Source organism: Cryptotermes secundus, unplaced genomic scaffold, assembly GCF_002891405.2.
Source record: "Cryptotermes secundus unplaced genomic scaffold, Csec_1.0 scaffold816, whole genome shotgun sequence".
NCBI classification, from domain to species: Eukaryota; Metazoa; Arthropoda; class Insecta; order Blattodea; family Kalotermitidae; genus Cryptotermes; species Cryptotermes secundus.
Genome location: NW_019724601.1, coordinates 3,962,290 through 3,985,946, shown reverse-complemented (window position 1 = coordinate 3,985,946; position 23,657 = coordinate 3,962,290). Strand labels below are relative to the sequence as shown.

The 23,657-nt window shown below is 42.9% G+C and overlaps 1 protein-coding gene across 6 annotated transcripts in view; it reads right to left on the bottom strand.

Annotated features, from left to right (window-relative positions):
- Positions 1-23,657, bottom strand: part of LOC111862452 — a 120,502-nt gene that overhangs the window by 15,261 nt on the left and 81,584 nt on the right. For all 6 annotated transcript variants that reach the window (XM_033750670.1, XM_023847858.2, XM_023847862.2 and 3 more), the window contains 3 exons: positions 18,208-18,386; positions 4,917-4,944; positions 156-296 (listed from right to left, as the gene is read on the bottom strand). In XM_033750670.1, coding sequence (XP_033606561.1) covers positions 156-296; positions 4,917-4,944; positions 18,208-18,386 — 348 coding nt within the window. The remainder of the gene's footprint in view (positions 1-155; positions 297-4,916; positions 4,945-18,207; positions 18,387-23,657) is intronic.

The window sequence follows — 23,657 nt, the reverse complement described above, 5'->3', positions numbered from 1 at the left end:
ACAAAAGGAAGGTCAAGAAGGATGATAAGATGATACCAGCAGTAATCTTAGCAGAGGAACTGTAGTAATGTGGGCTGAAGGAGCTTAGTACATGACCTATTTGAACTGCCAGGTTTAGTACGAGACATTTCCCTTTAGAGCAAATGCATACTCACATGTACAGCAGCTTTCAGGGCTATCACCTCTGTAGACATGTTTCTTTCGGCCTGGTCTCTCTGCCGCTGCTGACGGTTATGGCGGGTTACTAATGTGAGTTTGTCCGTTTTGAATGCCAGAGACAAGGCAGAGAACCTGTTCTGCAACACGGTATCACAGAGAATCATAATCACTTGGGTAAGGTTCCCTTGGAGTTATGCATCTTGTTAAATGGCACAAGGAATGAGCACCAGCTTCTATTTAAACTTTCAAAAGGGTAACTAGCTACAGCTGTCTTATCCATAGCCAATCATGCAAGTCACTGTCCTACACTGGTCTTTCATTTTGGAAACAAATTAGAGATTAAGATAAAGCTATGACTGTGACAGGCCCTGGAGGCCCATAGGGCTGTTGGGCATCACGGCTTCCACATTTTTCTAGACAATCGACTCACAGATGGCAGTGAATAAATTGGAGAATTTAGTTGAAAAAAGAATCAGAAAATACAGGAACTCTATTCAAAACAGGCTTGTGTCAAATGCTTTTTACAACATATCTCCATGAAGTAGACTCTACATACAATTACAGATCACTTAATCTTAAATCAGATATCAGACATGTAGACACCAACGAGTCCGTGTATTTAATAATAGTTTATCAGCTGGATAGATTATACTGTTAAATGGTACGATGATTATGCTGCAGTATGACCACTCCATCATGTGCCTGGAGGAAATGTAAAACCACAGAAAGGTACAGGAGCGAGAATGAGACTGTAATCCAGGAGAGAGCAGGGGTGCTAACTAATACTCTGAAATGAGACAAAGAACCTCAAACCTTGTGCCATCAATTTTAAGGTTTTGCATCCAGCAAAACTAAAGCCCCAAATGACAAGCAAGATCATGACATTCTGCTATATGCTTGGGCCCATCACTCTCCTCACAGATACTGTTCATCACTGAGATACTGATGGGCAATGAAGTACCTGGAGATGAACCTGTCTTGGCGACGCTTTATCTACCAACCTTAAATTCCTAATGAGCTCAGTTAGGAATCAGCTCAGGTGCTAACAGTCAGAAGTCTGAGCCTAGCAGCCACAGTAACATTATGAAACATAAGCGTTACAATAATATGGCCATGTGTTCGTGTGATGATAGATGGGGTTCGGATTGATGACTTGATTTATTGACCACTTACACAACTCATAACTACAAGTAACTACAGCAGCCTCAATGGTTTACACACTTGCTAGTGTTCTCAGTCTGTTATAGTCTCCACTAGTTGTTGCCTGGTAACAGATCTTAACACTGTCCTCTGCTTATGTCTTTACCATCTGGCAAATAACCCACACCTGAACTAAGCTCTTCTATTGATGCATGCATGCATGTTATGGGCATTACCTAGCAAAGGCCGCTGTTTACAGAGTCACCACTCAGCAGTGGGTCTCCATGCTACAATATTTTATCATAGAATCCTGCTGCACATCACTCATTTATCCCTGTTAGTGTTTAGCCATCTCACAATGCAACTTGCTTTTTTAAACCTTTATAAGTTTCAAATGTTAAAATCTCCTCTACATCACGCTACATGTTTCGACCAACGTCGGTTATCTTCAGGTGACTATAAAATTGCTAATGAAACTGCTGTGCTTCCATCCATTTTGCATATGCTGTCCTCTATGTGCCCGTGTGTCCGTAACGTGTATTAGTATCTCATAATAAGCACAACAGACCACTGTAGGTCGCGGTGCAAGGGCCAAGAAGCCCCACCCCTTATACATTCATTCATCTCATATTAGTATTTCGTGTATGATATGCATTGGTGTTTCTTATGGTATATATGCATGTATATGTACTTATCTTATGGAAATGGGTAGGTCTACTTATTGTGTCCTGTGTAGCTGTTATGAATGTTTGCTAAGCTGGGTTCATTACATTTTTTATTGTGAAAAATAACTGTAAATACAAAGAAGGCCTAGGCAATGCCCATCCGACCCTCTGTAGCATTCTCTACTGACATAACTTGTATCACTGCAATATCCAATTTTTGCACAACTTTGCTGAGACACTTGTTATATATCTATTACACTGGGTAAACACACCATTTCCCATAATCTACTATGTTTCTAAAACAGACTGACTGTGAACATTCCAGTTTCAACAGGGCTGCAGAATTTCAAAGTGGCATTAGTTTGTTTACACAGCTCCTGACTCAACAACTGGGTAAGGGTGTCAGAGGCTACAGGCCATACCAACATACTCTTTCCTCTCATGAGAGTCTGTGTACAGATACCTTGATAAATGGCAGTCCTTAACTAGTCAATGAGTTAAGGAATTCTGTGCTGTAACAGAACTGGACCATTCATCAAGTTACCCCAAGGTAAAAGAGTATACACCAAAAGAAGATAAACAGACTTGGAATGAATGTGAGCAGAGAAGTTGTAGGAACACAGGAGGTAATGAAAACAACTTTGCAAAATGCTTACTCATAAACGGTGAACTTCCAGCAGAAACAGGATAAAATTATTAATCTTATCTTTGCTACAAATGAGATCTGGCACACAGAAAGCAGACTGTGATACTCTCAACATGCCTAATGAATGAACGTTCTGATTCATTGGTCTGAACATGAACTTATGATTTAGGTCATTCAAATTCCTCTCCATGGTCATGTAATAATTAACTAACTCCATGGAGCTGAGCCGTTCTTGAGAAGCCGCTAGTAGAGCAGTTACTCAAGAATTTCCCAACATCTTATGGAACCGAAAGGTTCATTACCGTGTTCACAAGAGCCCTCCATTGGTCCCTATCCTCAGTCTGATCACTCCAGTCCATACCACCCAATCCTGTCTCTCATAAGATCCATTTTAATATAATACACCCACCTATGTCTTGGTCTTTCTAGTGGTCTCTTTCCACCTGGCTTTCCCACCAATATCGTATATGAATTCCCATTCCCCCATTCGTGCTACATGTCCTTCCCATCTCATCCCCCTCGACTTGATCATTCTAATTATACTTGGAGAAAAGTACAAGTTATGAAGGTCCTTATTGTGCAGTTTTCTCCAACCTCCTGTCACTTCATCCCTCTTCAGCCTAAATGAACGTCAGTATATAAAAATTCGGGAACTGGATATGCACAATAATAATGTAATATGAGGTGTCTCTGTAACTGTGAGAGAGTCTTTGTGACTTGTGCTTATAAAGGAGCAATTTTGAATGTGGCAGGTTCTGCTTATCAGTGTCGTCTGTAATTAAGTGAAACTCCAACATGGTTCAGTGCTGACAACAACCAATGTGGATGACAATTGTAACTATATTCAGGCCAATGTATGTGATTTTGAATATGCTTTGTCTTTGTAAAACAGATGAAAATTTGTTCTGGTGCATGAGAATTTAAAACGGTACCAATGAAAATGTAGCACTGAATAACTCCACCCATAAGAAGAAACTGTATAGAAATGGTTATTATAAAACACTTTCTTCATAACACACCTTGTGTTGAAAACGAATATCGTTAAGTACGGCGGTAACTTAGCGCTATTAATAGTAAGGGAAAACAAATGTCATAGGAACATGGGTAACTTAGCACTAGCAACAATAATGGAAAACAAATATCATATGTACAGGGATAACTTAGCACTAGCAATAGTGTATTAGGAGTACATTCTTAGCTCATTTAACTTCATACTCTCTTGAGAGGAATTTATAATCCGATAACCATTTAAAGTTTAAGTTCTTCCTTTCACAATTAATTTTTCAATCACTAAGCCTAACTTTCTAAAAAAAAAAAAATCAAAATTTCCATTAGGTGGTTTGGTACAGTGATCAAGAATATACAGGAAAATAAAGAAATCAATTTAGATGTGTAGCAGGAAAATTTGTTCCTGAATTGTCTGTGCGGTGGTTTACCCCAAATTGCTTGATGCCCAATTTCTACTAGTTTATTTGTACTGAAATGACATATTTTTTTAATAAAATACTTGTATAAATTTTTCAGTTACTTTGTTTCTGGACTAAACCAATGTTATTCTCAGTGAGGGTACTTTGTATAAGATGAAGTTTAACACACTTTTCTTTAAAAAACTACTGTGGTACAAAGACATACCAACCCACGGAGTGAAATAATGCCAAAATCTTATGGTAAATTTTCTTTGTAAAGAAAAGATAAGTCAACAAATGAAGCATGTGTAGGAAGCATAAGGTTCATACTTCCTAACAAAGTGAGGGAAAATAATTTTGGTTGAACAGTATTTGCCATACTTTCAACAAAACCCCTACAGCAATCGCAAAGACACTTCATTTTACAATGTGAGATTTTAGTGTCATTGTTCAAATGTATAGGTTACAGAGCTTCGAATGGTAGAATGATTTGCAAATGATGAATTGGAAATTATGTATATCCCAATGTTTCCTGCAAAACTCAATGAAACCATAAATGCTGTACTCAGGATAGTGGGTATGGGGACTGTGAATTGAACCAAACCTCCTAAATATGGAGGGGCACATCTACACAACTGTAGAATTTGGTCTTTGGATGTGGGACCTCAATAAATGGTATAAAACATACTGACATATGCTGGACACTCTTTACAATTTGGCATCCTTATCCAGACATATTTGTGCACCCTGTGGATGTCATTACTCCTGACCTCTTTGCATGGACTTCACAAAACAATACATATAGTTCCTCAAATCAACATTCTATGTATGGCCTTCAAGAACATCATGCACTACGTTAATGCTACATCTACTGAATCAATACTGAGTGTTGATACATACCTCAATATCCTGCTCAGACAAGATATCACTGCAAAGAAATACAAAACAAAGTATCATACACTATGACTCAAAATGTTTATTAAAGATGGTAAGTTGCAGTGGCACTTCTGGAGGGTATCAATTCATTCATGACATTTGGAAAATAATATTTTACGGAATGGAGTTGAGTGATACCAATGGTCTAAGTTAGGGTGTGGTGCAAAATACAGACTAAACTGCCTTACACTGTTAGGATGTGGTGCAAAATACAGACTAAACTGCCTTACACTGTTAGGATGTGGTGCAAAGTATATGTAAGTAAAATGTAAAGCACTACATCAGGAAGGCTTATGGGAGAGTGAATGTATAGATGCACATTTTCTTGACCTAGGCACTAGTTTAAGGTGAGTGGTCACCTTCACGCCCCGGCCGCTCTACCCAGCAGAAAGAGCCTTCGGTACTCATTGGATAGAAAGCTGGGTGGGCCCCAGAACCGATCTGGATGACATGGAGAGGAAAACATTCTTGACCCTACAGGGACTCGAACTCCAAATCCTCTGTCGTCCAGCCTGTAGCCAGTCACTTTTCCGACTGAGCTATTCAGGCTACTAGGATATACGGGTAATCCAAAACATCTTCTGTCACAGAAGATTTATTACAAGTTTTTGTTTCTTATGTATGTGCATTACATCCTAGTAACACGGTGTATAAATGGAATACCAGTTTTATGTCCACCATATTATTATCGCAAGTTTTGCCGTTTGGGAGATAATTAAACAAAAATGAACGAAAGCGCGAGAATTATGCGCGTCATGCACATTTAAGGCCGTTCACAGTGTCCGCGGGGTCTAAGTCATGAATTATCTTCGCCCGCTCAAACGCTGGGATCGTAGGTTCGAATCCCATTCGAGACATGGATGTTTGCATGCGTTTAGTCTGTTTGTGCTGTCCGGTGTGTAGGTAGAGGTCTTGCGATGGGCTGATCCCCCGTTCAAGCAGTCCTACCGACTGTATATAGGATTATGAAACTGAAAAAGTGGCCAGGGCACAACAAAGGGCTGTAGAGCCACTGCTGAATGAATGCACATGTAACTGATTCTCGTCGAGACTGGCTCTGGAGGCTATACACCGTCCTACCCATTACATACTGGCGGTTCTGCTCCCCGGATCCACATCCATGGCAGGGTCGAAGTGTTTAACGTAAGGAGCTTTAACTCCACGCCCCTATTCGGCTCAATAGCGGGGTGTTTCGACATAACGGACATACTGTCTCATTATTATTATGCTTGAGAGAGCGTGCAGTGTCTCACGTACGTGGCGACTTGGTGCTCACCGTCAAGCTGATGGGGGCACGCGTAAACCGAGAGGCCACAGGAACCTCAACTTTCATTTGCTGGCAGGACCTACTGACTGACAGTTCTAACAATTTAATTATCTTAACAAATGTTGTTACATGGAAACACTACAACAGTTTGATATGGATGTTCTGGAATCAAACACAAATGTTTATGTAACAAAATTAGCTCGCTCAGTACGGTGACTGCCGATCACAGTGGCCGCGGGGTCTAAGGCATGTGTCTGTGTGCGTTTATTCTATGTTTGTGTTGTTCTGTATGTGGGCAGCGGCGTTGCGACGGGCTGATCCCCCGTCCAAAGAGTCCTACCGTCTGTGTATAGGATTAAGAAACTCAAAAAGAGGCCAAGGTCCACAAGGGCGATCGATAGATAGATTGATGGACAGACATACAGACAAATAGATATATAGATGGACAGACATACAGACAAATAGATACAGACAGATAGTACTTGGTTATTTAAAGATGCTTATCTGCAATAAATGATGAGGTGATCAATGAACAATGGAATATAAAGGATATGGAAGGATGCAATGAAGGCGAAATTGATGTACTATCCCAGCAGTAGCCAAAATGGACTGCAGAAAATCACAGATCTTCATCAGGATAGCAGGTATCCCGGTAGAGTTCGAATCAAGTACCTCTCGAATGTAAGTTCATACTGTTACAACTAGACCATTCTGTTGGGCGGTTTAGTGACTAGACTATAGGATGGAGGACTGAAAATTCGTCGTTCGATTCCGGAAAAGGGCAAGATGTTTCTCTATTCTCTATACGATTCAGACAGGCTCTGCTCTGGAGCCCACACAGCCTTATATAAATGCGTATTGGGGGTTCTATTCCGACGGTAAGGCGGCCAGAGTCTGAAGCTAATTACTCACTTCAATCTAGTGCCGAGGTTAAGAATGCGTCGAACTATCCGGTTTAATGTCGTGGTGGTTAATTACGCACAAAGACAACTTTACCTTTATCGTATTCGTTTTATAATCCCCAGTGATGATACCAAGATCGAAGTGCTCACGGCGAGGATTCAAACTGCCCTCGCATTCAGGACTTAAAAGATGGGAACAGTATATTATTGAGTACTGAGGGGGTGGGTTACCCAATGCACCGCGACCAGTTTGATCTATTGTGCGTCCCCCTTCGAATTTCTACTGTCTCCATACCCTACCGGGACTGGTGCTTACTATCAGCCCCATTCTGCCAGCGAGGTTTCGGCCTTCTACTGGTAGTGGTATCTGATAGTTAGTCCCTTTCTGCCAGTGAGGTCGTCCCTCCTCTGGCAGTGGTACCTAAGCTCCCCCATCTACCGGAGGCATTGGAAACTACTTGGGCGGGAAATTGCCTAAATTTAGCTCAGAGGTCTCCTAGAGACATGAGGTTCTTTTACGTGCCGTAAATCTACGACACGGGACCCACGGCTTAAAGTCCCTTCCGGAGGACTTGTTCCCTGAATTTTTCCGCCCTTAAAAATTCCACGACCTCCGCCGGGTTTGAACCCGCGTACCTTGGAGTCATGAGGTGGGAACGTTACCCCTAGACTACGGAGGCCGCTTAACAGTATATTATACCGAAAAGTCTGGTACACAAGTACAATGCCACATACTTCAGACGTACATTTCTATTAAAATGTGCTCTCATGGCACTATAATTTTAATATATATATATATATTGTGGCATGTAGTTCCATTGCTAGAAAACGGCAGTGGAATAAGGCAATATACAACAGCCGTTGCTAAGTAACGGCTCTGCAACAAACATGCTTCCAGATTAACAATTGGATAGACAAACAATAATGTGAACCCCAACATACACGAATGCAACAGAGGAACGATATTTCTGTGCAGTCCGTGCCGAAACGTAGTAGGACAAGTCAAGTGTTGCTGTAACTGAGACAAAGGGACAGTTCGGGAACCCAGAGGAAAGGGAACGTCCGCCATTGGAAGCCGTTACCGGAAGACACAGCAGGTTGAGAAGACTTCAGCGTGCGCTCTAGTGAACTGTAAAGTGTGCGAATCAGTGAGACGGTTATAATTACTTGTAGTCGCGGATCTGTAAGGGTTCAATAAATCCAATTACCAATCCAAAGTCCGTGTACAGTCACTCCATATACGTGACAACATAAAGCTTTGTTAAGTGTGATTTATCTTTGTCATTACACAACGTCAGGTTACCACAGTATCGAATTATCGGGCGTTAACACGTCGCATGAAGATAAATTATGTAGGTTACGAACGACTGAGCAGTTCTTTACCTCAGCGTTTCGTGTCTACTCCGTAAGAACTGATAATAGTTTGATTGACATTTCAAGCGTAGTATTCTGTTTCAAGCACGCGGTTTACTACTGACTATTTGTGAGTCTTATTGGTGGGAATTTGCGTTAAATGTAGGCTTAGATGCACTGTAGGACTGAAAAGGAATACGGGAGAAAGCAGGGGAAACGTATACTACGGAAGATTACATAAACAATGAGGCTTCCAGTTGAAGTTTCAACAAATGTTACAGTGGCATCTATAGAAAACATCCTGTACAAAGAAAATGGACCTTGATATCAGTATCACCACAGATTTTATCCGCAAAATTTCATTTTCCGAGTTACTCAAAGTGATTACTGCAATAACTTCGGTACATGACTTTATACAAAATACAAATTCTCAATTTCCACCAACAATTGCAGTTCAACGATATATTTCACGTATTCTTCAACAAACACTACAATGATAGACTCAAGGAGATGAGTGGTCGGGCATGTAGCAACCATGGAGGACATCAGAAATTCGTATAAAATTAAATGAGAAAAACTGAGGGACTATACCCCTTTGAAAATCTAGGAGTATATAATAGGCAGATATTCAAACTAATATTAAACAAGAAGTTCTGGAAAGAGCTAAGCGACTACTTTCCTTTCACTGTAATTTTATCATTTGATAAGATAAGTCGAAAGAATAAATAATAAGACAGTACAATTTAGGAAGCTGCAGCGTTGCTATAGTAATGAGACTGATTTATGAGGTACGCCATTGAGATGGACTCACATGGCACGACATACCAAGTTTCATGAAGATTGGTTAGGGGATTCAGCTAATATTAAGGTTACTACCTTGACAGTTGAGCGGTTGTAGTGTTGGTATTAAGAAATCTTAAAATATAAGTTAGCTTTAGCGGCAGTTCAGGAGGTCAGAGGGGACGGAGGTGGCATCGCACCAGCAGGAGAATATACATTTTTCTATGGAAAGGGGAATGAAACACATGAATTAGGTACAGGATTTTTCGTATGTAAGAGAATCGTATCAGCAGTGGAGCGGGTAAAGTTCGTTAGTGATATCACATATGATACTAAGACGTCGCTGGTGTGATATATTGTTATGAATGTTCACGCCCCAACAGAAGCTAAAACTGATGACATAAAGGACAGGTTCTATGAAGAACTAGAACATGTATTTGATAAAATTTCCGAAGTAGCCTATGAAAATTTTGTTAGGAGATTTCAATGCCAAAGTAGGGAGGGAAGACATTTTCAAACCAGCGATTGGGAATGAGAGTTTGCATGAAATTAGCAATGATAATGGAGTTAGAGTAGTAAACATTGACACAACTAAAAATCTTACTGTCTTCCCACATCGTAACATCCATAAATTTACTTGGACATCTCCTGATGGGAAGATACACAATCAAATAGACCATATTTTGATAGATAGGAGACGGCACTCAAGTATACTTGATGTCCGATCATTCAGGGCAGCAGATTGTGAAACTGACCACTACCTGGTGGTGGCAAAGGTTAGGTAAAGACTGGCAGTGAGCAAACAAACAACACAGAGTTCATATGGAGAGGTTCAATTTCAAGAAATTAAATGAGGTAGAGGGTAAAAAGCAGTATCGTGCTGAAATCTCAAATAGGTTCGCGGCCTTGGAAAACTTGGACACTGAGGTGAATGTTAATAAAGCTTGGGAAACTATTAGAGAGAATATCAAAATTTCTGCCAAGGTGAGTCTAGGTTATTATGAACTGAATAAGCATAAGCCATGGTTCGATGAAGGATGCTCAAAATTATTAGATCAAAGAAAGCAGGCCAAATTGCAATGGTTACAGGATCCAAGCGAGTTAAATGGGGATAATGTGAACAATATAAGACGTGAAACCAGCAGGCATTTCAGGAACAAAAAGAGGGAATATCTGAAAGACAAAATTGATGAGCTTGCAATGAACAGTAAGAACAAGAACATCAGAGACCTGTCAAGAGGAATAAATGACTTTAAGATGGACTACCAACCTAGAAGCAACTTAGTGAAGGACGAGAACGGTGACCTGCTTGCAGATTCTGTCGGAAGAGTAAGCAATTTTTATGCGTCGGGGTGTGTTCAACGTCCACAACAGTCATACTTGGGCATGTTATTGTAATGTGGATGGACAGAGTGTTGCTAGCTAACGTCAAAGTCAACGCCACATTGCGACTGACGGTCAGGCAGTCAGTAACCCTTGGTGTCGAGCATCATGTGGGGCTCATGACCAGATTTTTATTACCATTTGACATTTGCGGTCTTGTTTTTCTGGGGCGCCCTCTCTGAATTGAGGACGTGTCTGTCTTTTGTGGAGGAATTCGACCACGCCTCCACACGGGTGAACTGACCGTTAAACACCTCGCGACCGAATACACGCAAGGCAACAATGGGAGTGCGGCGTTTTCTATGCGGTCGGTGCCATGACCGTTACTGTGCGATCGTTCGGTAAACACGTTCCAACAGTGTTTTCTGCTTGGTAAGTGCGGAGGCTATATAACGACAATTAGAGACAGAACAGATTTCAGTATTTGGGAGTATTTGAGAGTAAGGTACAACCACGGGAAGTTTGTCGTGTGAAGACTTCGTTTGTGATTGGAAGACTTTAATTATGTGTAATACTTGGAGTGATTTGAAGTGCTCGTTCCTGCGTTTCAATTGCATTACCAGGATTGGACTAGAGCGTGTGTAGTAGTGAATTATGAACTGTGTGTAAATCAGCGATAGCGCTGTATTAGAGTGTGATTAACAGAGAATGTGTAACCAAGCTGCTAATAAATCAATCATCCGAACTAGAACTCGTCATTTCGTCACGCGTACCCCCATACACGTTGACAATATAATATAATTCTCATGGAATACGCGAACATGGGTATCAAGTCTGCTTCAACGTCAGTGCTTGGGCTGGAACTGTCGGGGACTTTGCCACTGGCCCCTACCTGGTAAGTGACAGGGAACTGCTCAACGACACCGGCATTTCATTGAAACCGTTTTACCAGGACTGTCTGAAGACATGCCTCTAACTGTGAAGCAAAAACTGTGGTTTCAGCAGGATGGAGCTCCACTGCAATGGCTGAACACGATATATCCAGGAAACTCCATTGGACGTCGACGGCGAAATGCATGGCCTCCTCGGTTGCTGGTTCTAACTCGAATGAATTTTTTCTTGTGGGGGGTCACCTGAAGGAGCAAATATATGCAGTCCCTCTGCGGGCTACTGGAAATCTCGTGGAGAGACTAAACGCAAAGGGAACAACGGTCAATGCCAACTACCGTCTCCCTTGAAATGGTTTGAACACTTACTGTACTTAAAGGCCGCGCCACATCTCAAGCGGTTAGTCGCTGGCTTCCCATCGCAGCGGCCCGGGTTCGATCCCGTCTGGTCAAGTGTGATTTGTAGTGGACAAAGTGACGCTGGGGCAGGTTTTCTCCGAGTACTTCGGTTTCCCCTGCCAATCTTCATTCCACCAACTGCTCCACAATCACCCTCACCTATCATCCGGGGCTGTTACGATAGGCCAGAAGTGGCCGCAGAATAAGGGACTTAGTCCCACCCCACTAGCAGTAAAAAAAAAGAATACTGTACCTACAAGGCACCCATGGTTTCATCATTCGATATGCCGCGCTAGTTGACGGTAATGTGTATCTTGGAAACTAAACGTTACGGGACACGTGTTGTACAGTATTATCAACAGGGAATCACACTATGGTGAACTAGTAAGAGAGTTCACTTCAACTCTGTATATATGACCACCAATTGTTATTCAGTGGTTATGCAAACTAGTAGTCGTCAGTGTATATAGCAGTTACGAACAGGAGCAGAAGATAACAGCAATAAATGGCAATGAAAGGTATGCTTTAGCTAATCTTGCCACGTCCACCTTTCTCGAAAATGTTCATACCGTACTTCTAGATAGCAGCACAGCATAGTGAATACCGTTATTCAATGAAGCCTAATATTTTGGCATAAATGTACTTGTCCTTTCAGAACTTTTCAGGTTATTCGCGGTTAGATATTTTGACGAAGTTTGTTTTTATGGGCACAAACATTTGCAAGCGCACAGGAACTTTTCTCCAAACTGAGTATACGTTCTAGTTTCGGCAATGATGTTGATAACGGCGATTTTCTGTCAATATTTCAACGGGTTTTGGTGATCAACTCACAAGCAAATCAGCATAAATTAAACCAAACAACATCGCAAAGAAATGAGAATATGAAGCATACAGACTCATCTCACCTGGTAAGTTCTTCCGTCAAGGTGACCCTTAACATTGTGCTAGCGGCAGGACGAGACGTGTCGCGACGCCACACTGACGGGTTGCAAATGGTTGTGGCCAGAGACTGCCAGATGTTGATTTAAGCTAACAAGGACGCCAATGTTTCACACGGCAGCTACAATTTTACAACATGCAGGTTCTACGTCATCAATCCGGCCGATGTTCAGTTACAGGTCGCTCAAAATTGGCATCACGAGATAGAACTTTAATGGGCCAGATGTATTCGCATTGTTCTTGACAGATACTGCGTATCAAATGAACGCGTAACTGGGAAGCATACATGTCCGCCCTCGCGTTTCACCTCTGCAACACCAGAAGCTCTTCTATTACGCTTCTGCAGCCCAGTGGTTGCTTATGTACCACCCGCTTTAACACAAGAAAACTCCATATTTTACCGACAAAACGTATTTACGTGTGTCGTATGATTCTCACGACGAACAGCGATCATTTCTTTAGACATCGTTAGGTATTTGCGATGGCGACACTGTGTTTTCTGCGAGGTACGCATTAATTTTTAAATACTATTTTGGCGAAATTATGGCTTCAAATATGAGAAATCTGAAATCGGTGACGCGCAATGAACGTTGACACAAGATGCCCGCGATATGTGTTAAGTCTACTTAACATACAGGGTCTAGACGATACAGAATTTTGTTAAGTTTCTCAGAATATCGATACGTAACATAAACTGTCGACCTCGTTACCGTCTAATCGTTTAAAGCGAGTTCGTAACGAAAAGGTGCAAAAATGTTCTTATTAGCTTCGCCATTCTGTCGATCTGTCCTCGTTTATTTATTTTCTTATTGCTAGTGAGGTGGGACTAAGTTCCTTGCACCAGCCCCAGATGATATGTGAGGGTGATTGTGGAGCAACTGGTGGAATGAAGATTGGCAGAGGAAACCGAAGTACCCGGAGAAAACCTGCCCCAGCGCCACTTTGTCCACTACAAATCCCACTTGACCAGACGGGATCGAACCCGGGCCGCCGCGATGGGAAGCCAGCGACTAACCGCTTGAGCTATGGCGCGGCCCTCTGTTCAAAATAAATGCTGTACCTGTCCTTAATTATGCACCAAGCCATGAAGATGTAAGGGAAGTGAAGGTACAGCTCCATGTACTCTTAAAATTGGCATCAGATAGCGGTGGGTGGTCAGCTTCACGCCCTCGCTTTTTTTATCCCCGGCGGAAAGCCCCTAACTTCGCACATGGGGCAAGGATACAGATTTATGGCATATTTTTACCGTAAAAATACGTTCTAATGACACGTAATGGAATGGAAGAAAATCATATCCCTCAGATGCGGCGAACTTAAGATACTTTGATACCGATGTAATAGACCATTGGTTCCAGCTGATGACGGTCGTAATGAGATGTACAGTACGATAGGTCTCATTTTAGATTTCTGTCCATTGGGACGCGACGCCGTACACTCTGATAGAAATTTACAGACAATTTGGAGGAATGCACGTATTGTATCCATCTCTTCTAGCCCTGAATATGGATGCGGTATATTTCTCGGAAACGTCAGTACTACACGGCGTCACAAACCAAACGACAATATCTTCATGCACCGAAAGATCTGCACAGCAGTAACGCTCCAGAACTCGTATTCAGGAGATGTTCCTTTCCAATCTCGACCGTTGCACGGGCTATCCTCGGGATTCTCGGTTTCTCTAGGCAAACGTCGGAGTAGTACCTAAATTAGGCGACGACCGTTTCCTTCTAAATCCTTTCAATGTCATCATTTTACCATTCCACGCTATACAGTCCAGCTACAGAGAGAGTCGTTAAATTAATCCATTAAGACAATAATCTTCATAGACACCTCCACGGGAACCTCAGACCCCAAGGATCTTCTATTTTCCATATGCCTAATGTCAGTAAAAACAATAAAACTTCCTGCCATCTCTTGACAGATCGAGCCAACCTTAACGCGTTCGGACAGAAATCGCGACTGATTTAGTACACAACCTTATACACAGATGGCAGAGGGCGTAAGTTCGGTACGTATGATGTTAGTCTACAACCTAAATGATATACGACGTCGAGTTTAGGCCTCTTGACAATAATGGTGACTTGTCCCATGATAAGGGTCTCACCTGAAAAATGGACAGTCGTTCTGGCGCCTGTTACGGAATCCGAAAATTTATTAATGACCACAATTCGGTTCAGAATTTCTCTCAGATCTGCCATAACACCATCCGTGCAATACGTCTCTCTCAAACGACCTTTTTCCACGATATTAAAAACACCGTGGCGTTTACCTATAAAGTTTTCAACGCATGAAGACGCATGGGACAGCGAAGGTTTAGCTCAAAATACTCTCAACCTGGGCACTAAACGGAAGTCAGCGGTCAGTTTTCAAACTCCAGCCACTTCACGGCCGGGTAAAATTTGATGGGAGGCAGGGTGCGCACAGAAGCCGATCTGGGGAAACTCCCTCTGTCTGCAATCGAACCCAGATTCCTCGGGTGTCCAGGTTAATCCAGTCCACACCATTCTGCCCTATTTCTTTAAAATTCGCTTCAATACTGCCTTTCCATCTACACCTAGGTCTTTAAATTGGTTCCTTCTTTTCAGATTTTCCAGTGGTTACTACATGTGTTACACACTATATTCCCTTAGATTTCATCATCCTAATAACATTTTGCCGGTCACGGTAGCCGAGCGGTCTAAGGCATGCACTGTCTTCGCTCGCTCGGAAGCCGGGATCGTGGGTTCGAATCCCACTCAGGGCATGGATGTTTGTGTGCGTTTTTCTTTGTTCGTCTACAGGTAGAGGCCTTGCGACGAGCTGATCACTCGCCCAAGGAGTCTTACCGTATGTGTAAGCTCGAGGAAAAACCGAAGTGAACGGAGTTCATGGAGGTAGGCCTAGGCCCACTGGGACTGTAGTGCCAAGGGGGGAAAAAATAACATTTTACTCGTGGGCTCTATCAGTATCGAGACTATTACAACGTCGGGTGGTAGGATAACTAATGAATTTGGAAGGATCTGGAAGGAAGTGGTCGTGGCCTAAACGGTATCCCGGAATTTGCCTTGGGGGACTGAGTAAACCCACGAAAATCTCCGTCAGAATAGCCGGTGACCCGACCAAGATTCGAAACGAGCTCCTCCAGCATATAAATCTACCTCTAGACTCATCTATTCGACTTTAATAACATCTGAAGACTACATATTTTCTTCTGGTCCCTGTGACTTTCTCCTCTCAGGTCCAGGTATTCCTTTCAGCACTCAGGAAGACCAGGGACGGCAAGCAGACGTGTACTGGATGGCACATGCGTTTATGTACGAGCTTTCTACGCAGATTTTTAGTTTCATTCATCAGAAGAAAAAAAAAGGCCTATTATTTCTTTCACGAGGTGCATTAACGGTTCAAAACAGCTGCATGAGGCTAGCGAGCCATAGTTTGGCCACAATAGCTATACAGCGTGAAATGGTATAATGAATACTCACCAGCTAATTAATTTCAAACGATGCAGAAGGAAGTGGTGGGCATTTGCCCAAGACAGACTGCCGAAAACGACGGAAAACCTGTTAGAATAGTCGGTGTTCAAGATGAGATTTGAACCGGGTACTTTGCGAATACAAGCCACAAACGTTACCGTTTTAGTCAGTCCGCTCTGTGACTGACGGCGTTCAAACAAATTCTTGGTTTCTGCGTTTCAAAATTTTGACGCGCACTGCAACCGGCACAATAAAAAGGGGGGGGGGCACCTTGTGTTACGGATTGAAGGCACGTGACCACTTGGAAACCCAGAGCGGCTGGAATCTGAGAGCAGCCGAAAGTATGCAGACTTTCTCTTGAGATGTTTACTGTGAAACTGGAACACTTGAGTTACAGCCCGCAGCTGCTCCGTCCGTTACGCTAAAACGTTGCCTCATTCCAGACCTTTCTGTGCGGCTGTTACACTTGATCCGTCACCCATGAGGGCGGGGCATATTAAGGGTATCTCACAACAAAGTGATTAAGGAAAAATTGCACTCAGAGCTTTTTCCCCTCTAAAAACATGTCTACCGGTACTCTAAGGCTGTTTTTCCACATGAATTTGTGGCACGTCTTCGCGAACCGGTGATTTAAATGGAGCTGTTTCCACACAGCCACACAACTGAGCAACACTTCATCACGGTGCGGCACAAACACTCGTCGAAATGGGACCCAACGCTCAGTTTTGTCTTCAAGGCTCAAATATACAGACAGATGTGCGACTGTTAAATACTAACAAGTTTGCTGGTATGCTACGACTGTTTTCCGGCTTGGGTAAGGTAAAGTTACCCCTGCAACAGGCTGTCGAGGCCCACAGGGTTGTGAGACGCCGAGGTTCCCACATTTTCTAGACAGTCGGCTCACAGATGGCGGTAAGGTTGTCAGCCTTACGAGCCGGTCGCTCTTTGCCCCCATGATGATTCCTGGTTCTCATTTCTGTTAGAGGTTGAGTCGACTCCAGGGGCATAGAGCGTCTGGAAGGATTAGGTCAACTGACACATTCAATGACCTCATCAGGAATCGAACCCACGACCTTCCGAGTTGTAGCATAGTGCTTCAACCAAGTATGGTACCGCGTGCCCTCCTACCCGCAGCATTCACGGAGACACATTAGTATGAAAATTTCAGTACAAGGATCATTTCACTTGCCGATCGCAGTGGCCACGCCCTCTAAAGCAAGAAAAGTCTACGCCTGCTCAAACACTGGGATCGTGAGTTCGAATCCCACTCAGGTCATAGGTGTCTGCCTGTGTTTATTGTGTGTGTTGCTCTGTGTGTGGGTAGAGGCCTTGCGACAAGGCTGATCCTCCGTCCAAAGAGTCCCACCGTCTGTCTGTAACATTAAGAAGCTTAAGCGAAATGACGTCTCACGGATGCCCTTGACTCCAGAGGCAGCGACAGGAATTAAATAACAAAATAATTGTTCCACTCTATATAAGGCAGATCCATACTTCCCTGTCACCTCCACATTTTCCTCTAATCACATTCCATACGAAAATTCTGTATGCAAACTTCAGATGCCCGTCTGAGCTACTTGTGCATCCAAAGCTCTCTTTTCTCCTGGGACGTTTCAACCAGATTTTTACATATATTTACTGTTTCCTCTTGCTCCATGCGCCTCCAATTTCATCCTTAAACCTTTATCACACTACACTGAGGCCGCAGGAAGATGCCACATGGATGGTGGGGATGAGAGGGCTGGAGGCTTCTTATTGCTGTTCTCCAGCCCCTCTGTCCTATGTCAACCGATCCAAAACGCATGTCGCAAAATAGGGGTATCCCTGTCAACATTCATGTGCACAGAATGGCTGGAGGGAAATACAGGGAAGTATTATACAGGGCGGAAATCCATGGGACGTCTTTCCGGGGCCTCAGCTGAAGTGGATGTCCAAGTCCTTCGAGAACTGCCTCACCTGGTTACGGCAGGATCCAGGCCCAACTGCTGTAGCACCCCGTTGGAGAGGCTGGGGAATGCGTCTTGTGCGGGAGAGCTACTAGTCGAGGCCTCGCTGCTCACACTGCTGCCGCTATTCCCCGACCCCACCACGTGCGTCTCCGACACGCAGCGTCGCATCGAGGTCGCCAACTGCTCCTGTAAGAAAGACCTGCTCACTCAAGACGATCACCCTGTATTAACTCTTACAAAACACAATTATTCCCTATTAATTCCTGTTCCTGCAGAACACCACCTCCACGTCTGTGCAAGACAGCAACCCACTGTATTAAATTCTACACCTGGAAGGACACCGGCACATGGCATTAACTCGTTCTCCTGAAAAAAAATCATCATCCCATTTTATTAACTCCTGTTTGTGTTACACTGTATGCCCCTCTACCGACGTTTGATCATGTAAAGGCACCAGTATCCAACATTAGCCCTCCGAAGTCTGAAGTTCGTGTAAACAATCTTTAATAAGTCAGTCTGAGCCTCATAGAAGACATACAAAACTGGACCATCGCTTCTGTTTAAGGAAATAGCTATTTATACTAAGAACCATGTAAGACCCACAAACACAACCTGTGACCAATTTGCAAAGTTCTTGAATTTTATAGCAAGTGGCACATAGTGATTTAAAAGAAAATCAGTTTCTTTTCTACAGCACCGGCTTACATAAACTCCTGTGCACATTTCCCACCAGCTCTTTCTTAAAATAAGCTGCAACAGAAGAGGCTGGGGTTGCTGTGGTGGCATACTGGCAACGATATTCACTTCCCAGAGTTCCACAACGGAGAACTTTGAGGGAGACTGGTTCCTTCCCACGCGCAAATGCTGAAACTGAACGACGCAAGCGTGGAGACATATGTTCTTGCGCGGAGGACCGAAGTCCAAGTACAGGTATATACAAGCAAAATTTCCAGGACGACTGGCGTAGCACAGACGCTGATATAGAGAATTCTCTGGTTCTGTCCGTATCACCTCCAAAGGGTACAACATTACTCGGAGATTATGCCAAACCATGTACAATTTTGTGAACGGCTGCAACTACGACAATGCATTTTGCGTGACCTGCTGTTCACGGATGAGGTTCCATTTACCAGGATGGTTATTACCATCACAAGGAATGAGCATATGATGTTAGAGAACGTAATTTTCAACACTGATTTTCAGTTAATGTGTGGTGTGGAGTATTAAGCAATAAACTGACTGAACCATACTGTAGGCATTACAGGAATGTCCTGGGAAATGGGTTAGGGCACGTACACACACAGCGACATCGGTCGTACGACGTCAGTACGGTTCCTGTCGCATCAAGTAGTAGAACATAAAGGGTAGTCTTAGCTTTCATACGTGACGACATGCGACATCTACCGTACGACAGTCGGAGAGCAAAGAAATGTATCTGGTCGCTCTAGTGTGAAAAAACAGTTTCATGCCTTAGGACGCGAGGTCACGGCGTTTGGCGGTAGAGTAGACTGCGACTGGAAATTTATAACACAGGACAGTGGGTTCTGCTCAGAATCTTTGTTTAGTTTTTAAAATAGCTCGGATAAATATAACTTATAGCAGTGCAATGGTGCATAATTAAGAAAGGGAAGACTGTACGTCCACTTTATATATTGAGGTTACATACAGCGAACGGTAGAAATGTTACGTGTTCCTGCCAGACAAAAGAAAACGCAGGAGCCCCATTACAAAATTGATTGCAGCCTTCAAAATTACAGTTTCACGATGAACTCAGAGCATTATTATTTTAGATTTTCTTAAATGACCGTAATCAAGGATTGCAATCGTCTCTATCAGCCAACACAAGTTCTGGATGCATTTGCCATTTGAAGAGGAGTGCAATGAGAGAGACCAGTAAAAAGTCTAAGGAACAGAAGATATAAAAGTTTAAACCGAAATGTGTGTCACTTTGGAGTTTTATATTCCGATCAATGATACAGATTTCAGCAATCAAAAAACCATTACCAATTTTAATGGTCAGTCTGTCGAGCAACGGCGTTAAAATGCAGACGAGCAATGGTCGACGAAAAAACCAAGGAAAGAAAAAATTACGAGTTGCAATGGGGAATTAATTCGATCGTTCTGAAGGCAAACCTAATTCTTACATTCTTTTCCGAGCATTAAAACAAGACGCAGACCATACAGGCCATACAATCATCTGGCGTGAAGTGGAATCAAAACCGCATAAAATGAGAATTTACATAATAAATGACGCACGAATTACTCGTAACAATATTATTCCAAATTATGAACAATCAAGGGAGCTTAAGAATGTTTGAGAGCTTTGGCACATGTTCAGAAACTTCCGTGTTCTCCCCAATTCTCTACCTCGTTCTACCGGGATCAACTGAGCAGGAATCTCTTCTCCTTAAACAAGACAGGAAACAAATCCAGTTTTCGAAACGTTCTCTTTGAAAATTCAACATGATGGAAAATATCCAAATTAACTCTCATGTTTCCTGTTATCACACAATCTGCAGGAAGGGTAAAATGTTGCGTTCACAAGGTGCTGTATCCGAGACACACAAGATTAATGAGCTCACAGCAAGAGCGAACACAGACAAATGCTCATTATTCAATTAGGTCATTATGATCTCGTCTGCTTTCAAAACCGCTGACAACTAGAACACACAAAACAACAAATTCTCCAACAGCGCAGCGTGGGTGTGAAACAGCATCTCTTAGTTTACGAAGAGGCATAAATCACAACTGTTTTAGATTAAAGTGCTCAACAAAACATTTCGACATAACGAAGATTAATAAAGTGAGCAAATTCGAATATTTAATAACAAGATAATTCATTGTGTACGGAAGGAACAGAGTATTTTTAGGATAACGAAATCTAGGAGGCTATAGTAGATACAGAACGTGACTGGGATGGAGGAAATAAGGAATAAATACAGGATTTTGATGGGGAAAACTCCTGGAAGACGGCCACTTGCAAAACGAAGGAGATGGGAGATGAACGGAATCACGGCAGCGGGTCTGATGCCAGCGGTGTAGCGCCTTCGGGGTCTGCAATCAGCGTTACTTAGAGACAGCAGTTGCATCGTACAAATTACTTCAAACTTCGTAGCTTCGAAAGTTATTCGGCATCAGAACAGACCAGAAGCCTAATCCATGACAGCTGCAGAGTACAGTGTATTAACAGGCTCTTCATGTAATTTTCTCCAGTTTCCCGTTACTGCCTGTTTTCTCCGACCAAGTGTTTTCCCAGTTGTCCCCTCAGGGACAAGCTGACTTGTGCCATTTGTGTTCTCACGCCAGTGGCTATTAATATCACTGCCTTCTTGACCATGACTCCGTGCAATCTGGTAGATATTTACGCATGTTCCGGAGGAAACTGCTATGCGCATGTTCAGAGCAGAAGGGCAAGCCACATGGAAACAACAGACATTTATATAGCAAACCCTAGCTAATCGGGATCGAAACATGGAAAATGTAAAGTTCTGTTCACAGATGAGTACATACTTCAAAAGACACGATATTCAACAGAAAAGGAATTAGAGCAAGACGACTGTGTTCAGAGCAGCTTGAGAGACTGAACCCAAGCAAGAAAACACGGTACTGTGATATGACGCCTGAAAGCCAGAATAGTCAATTTCTAGCCATCGGCTCGCCAAACATAAATTTCCCTAGCAACGGATAAAACAGAGTACTACACGAACTGTTGAAGATGGTGACCTACGCATATTCGGTTCGCCTGAAGTTAGTTCAGTTCAGGGGAATTCAGTCGCAAGTGATTCTTCAGTTGGCATTCGTAGAGAGTTCAGTGTTCAGCTGTGGAGTGCTAACCAGCGGACACCGGAAGCTGAAGAAGTGACCGGCTCGCAACTCAGAACAAAGTCAGTCACAGCAGAAGAACAGACACTCGTAGTCCAGTAAGGAGTGGAGCGAATCTTAGGCAGTCATGGATTGTGAGCTGTTATAATTGATTGTAATCGTATAGAAGTGCCAATAAATTCAATCATCCAATCCAGAACCCGTCATTATTAGTCATGTAACCCCGGATACGTGGCAATATCCAAGACTGGCTTCAGCTGGATGAAGGATACCGTAGATTTCAGCTTCTTACAGAGAAAGAAAATGCTGCAATGTTATTTTCATTTATATTCATCAGCGCTGTCAATATTATTACATTTTCCATTTATTTGTTCTCTAAGTTTTTTCTTCTTCTCTTTTAGGGCTGACTTTTACTTCATTAATCCGGATCATTGCTTAATCCCGACCTGCCCCACAATTAAGCCGGATTAGCGAGGGTTTACTGTATAGGGCAAGTGAAGAAAAAGGACGGGAAGTTTTCTTATTGGAGCGCTGTTAAAATTGTCTCTATATTCTTTACAGTGTACCTCATACTGTCTATGAGTCCGGCCGTTCTAAGGGCCATAGACTTCCACTCAGTGTACACCACTCCCAGTGGTTCGCTCTCAGTCCCAGACCTTGTCCTCTTTTTCCCTCCTTATCACCGAAAGTACTGTCCCGAACAGCTTTGTGAGAACTCTAACCTCGTTCTCTTTAAAGAATTAATCAGACCCACGCTGACCTATGCCTGTCCGGTACGGCTGCATGCAGGCTTAAGCTACTTTCAGCAGCCCCAAACAGCTCCGAACGCAGCCCCGCGAAACACCACAGTCAGTGATCGTAACCGGTTCCTCCGAATTGCAACATGAGGCGAGCTGACAGATTACGTACCAGAAAGAAGCAGGCAAAGGTTACAGAAAACCATGGAAAAGCAGCAGTGTGTAGCACACGAAACATGCCAGGGGCAGACTTGCTGGGGACCGTTCACTCAGCCTCTCAGGACATGTATATTTGCTGATCGAATATGCAAATAAATATATAAGCTTAGCTTACAGCCTACGCCTGCCATTTTCTTGATCTGCTTACTCCTTGATCCTCAAGATGGAGAAGACGTGCCACTCGAAAACGTAAGTAGGCCTACATGGTGTCCAGAGCAGACGACATTAAGGTTCCTAACCCGTTAAATTTAGCTCTGTTCATTCTGGTCCGTCACATTAGTGGCCCGAAACACAGCAAAGAGGAAAAAAACTAGACATCACAACGATACAGAACCATAACAAGCTGGAGGGGGGGGGGGATAACTAAGAGGACCTCTCAGTTTCCAAATAATACTCCAACATTTCGTTTTAAGGACACAAACCATATCGGTTCGAGGTTCGAAGTTCCTACGTGTATTAGCGAAGTTTTCTACAACCACCTGCTACTTCCCCATCATGTCCAAATGTTCCTCTCAGTAACCTGCTCTCAAATACGCCCAACATGAGTTCTTCCTTCAGAGTGAGTGACAAAGTTTCAAACCCATTCAAAATTGGTAAAACTTTATACTTCCCTTGACTTCAATGTTCTAAGCGTTAATACAGCATATGAACGGATAAAAGATTCTGAATGAATCTCAAA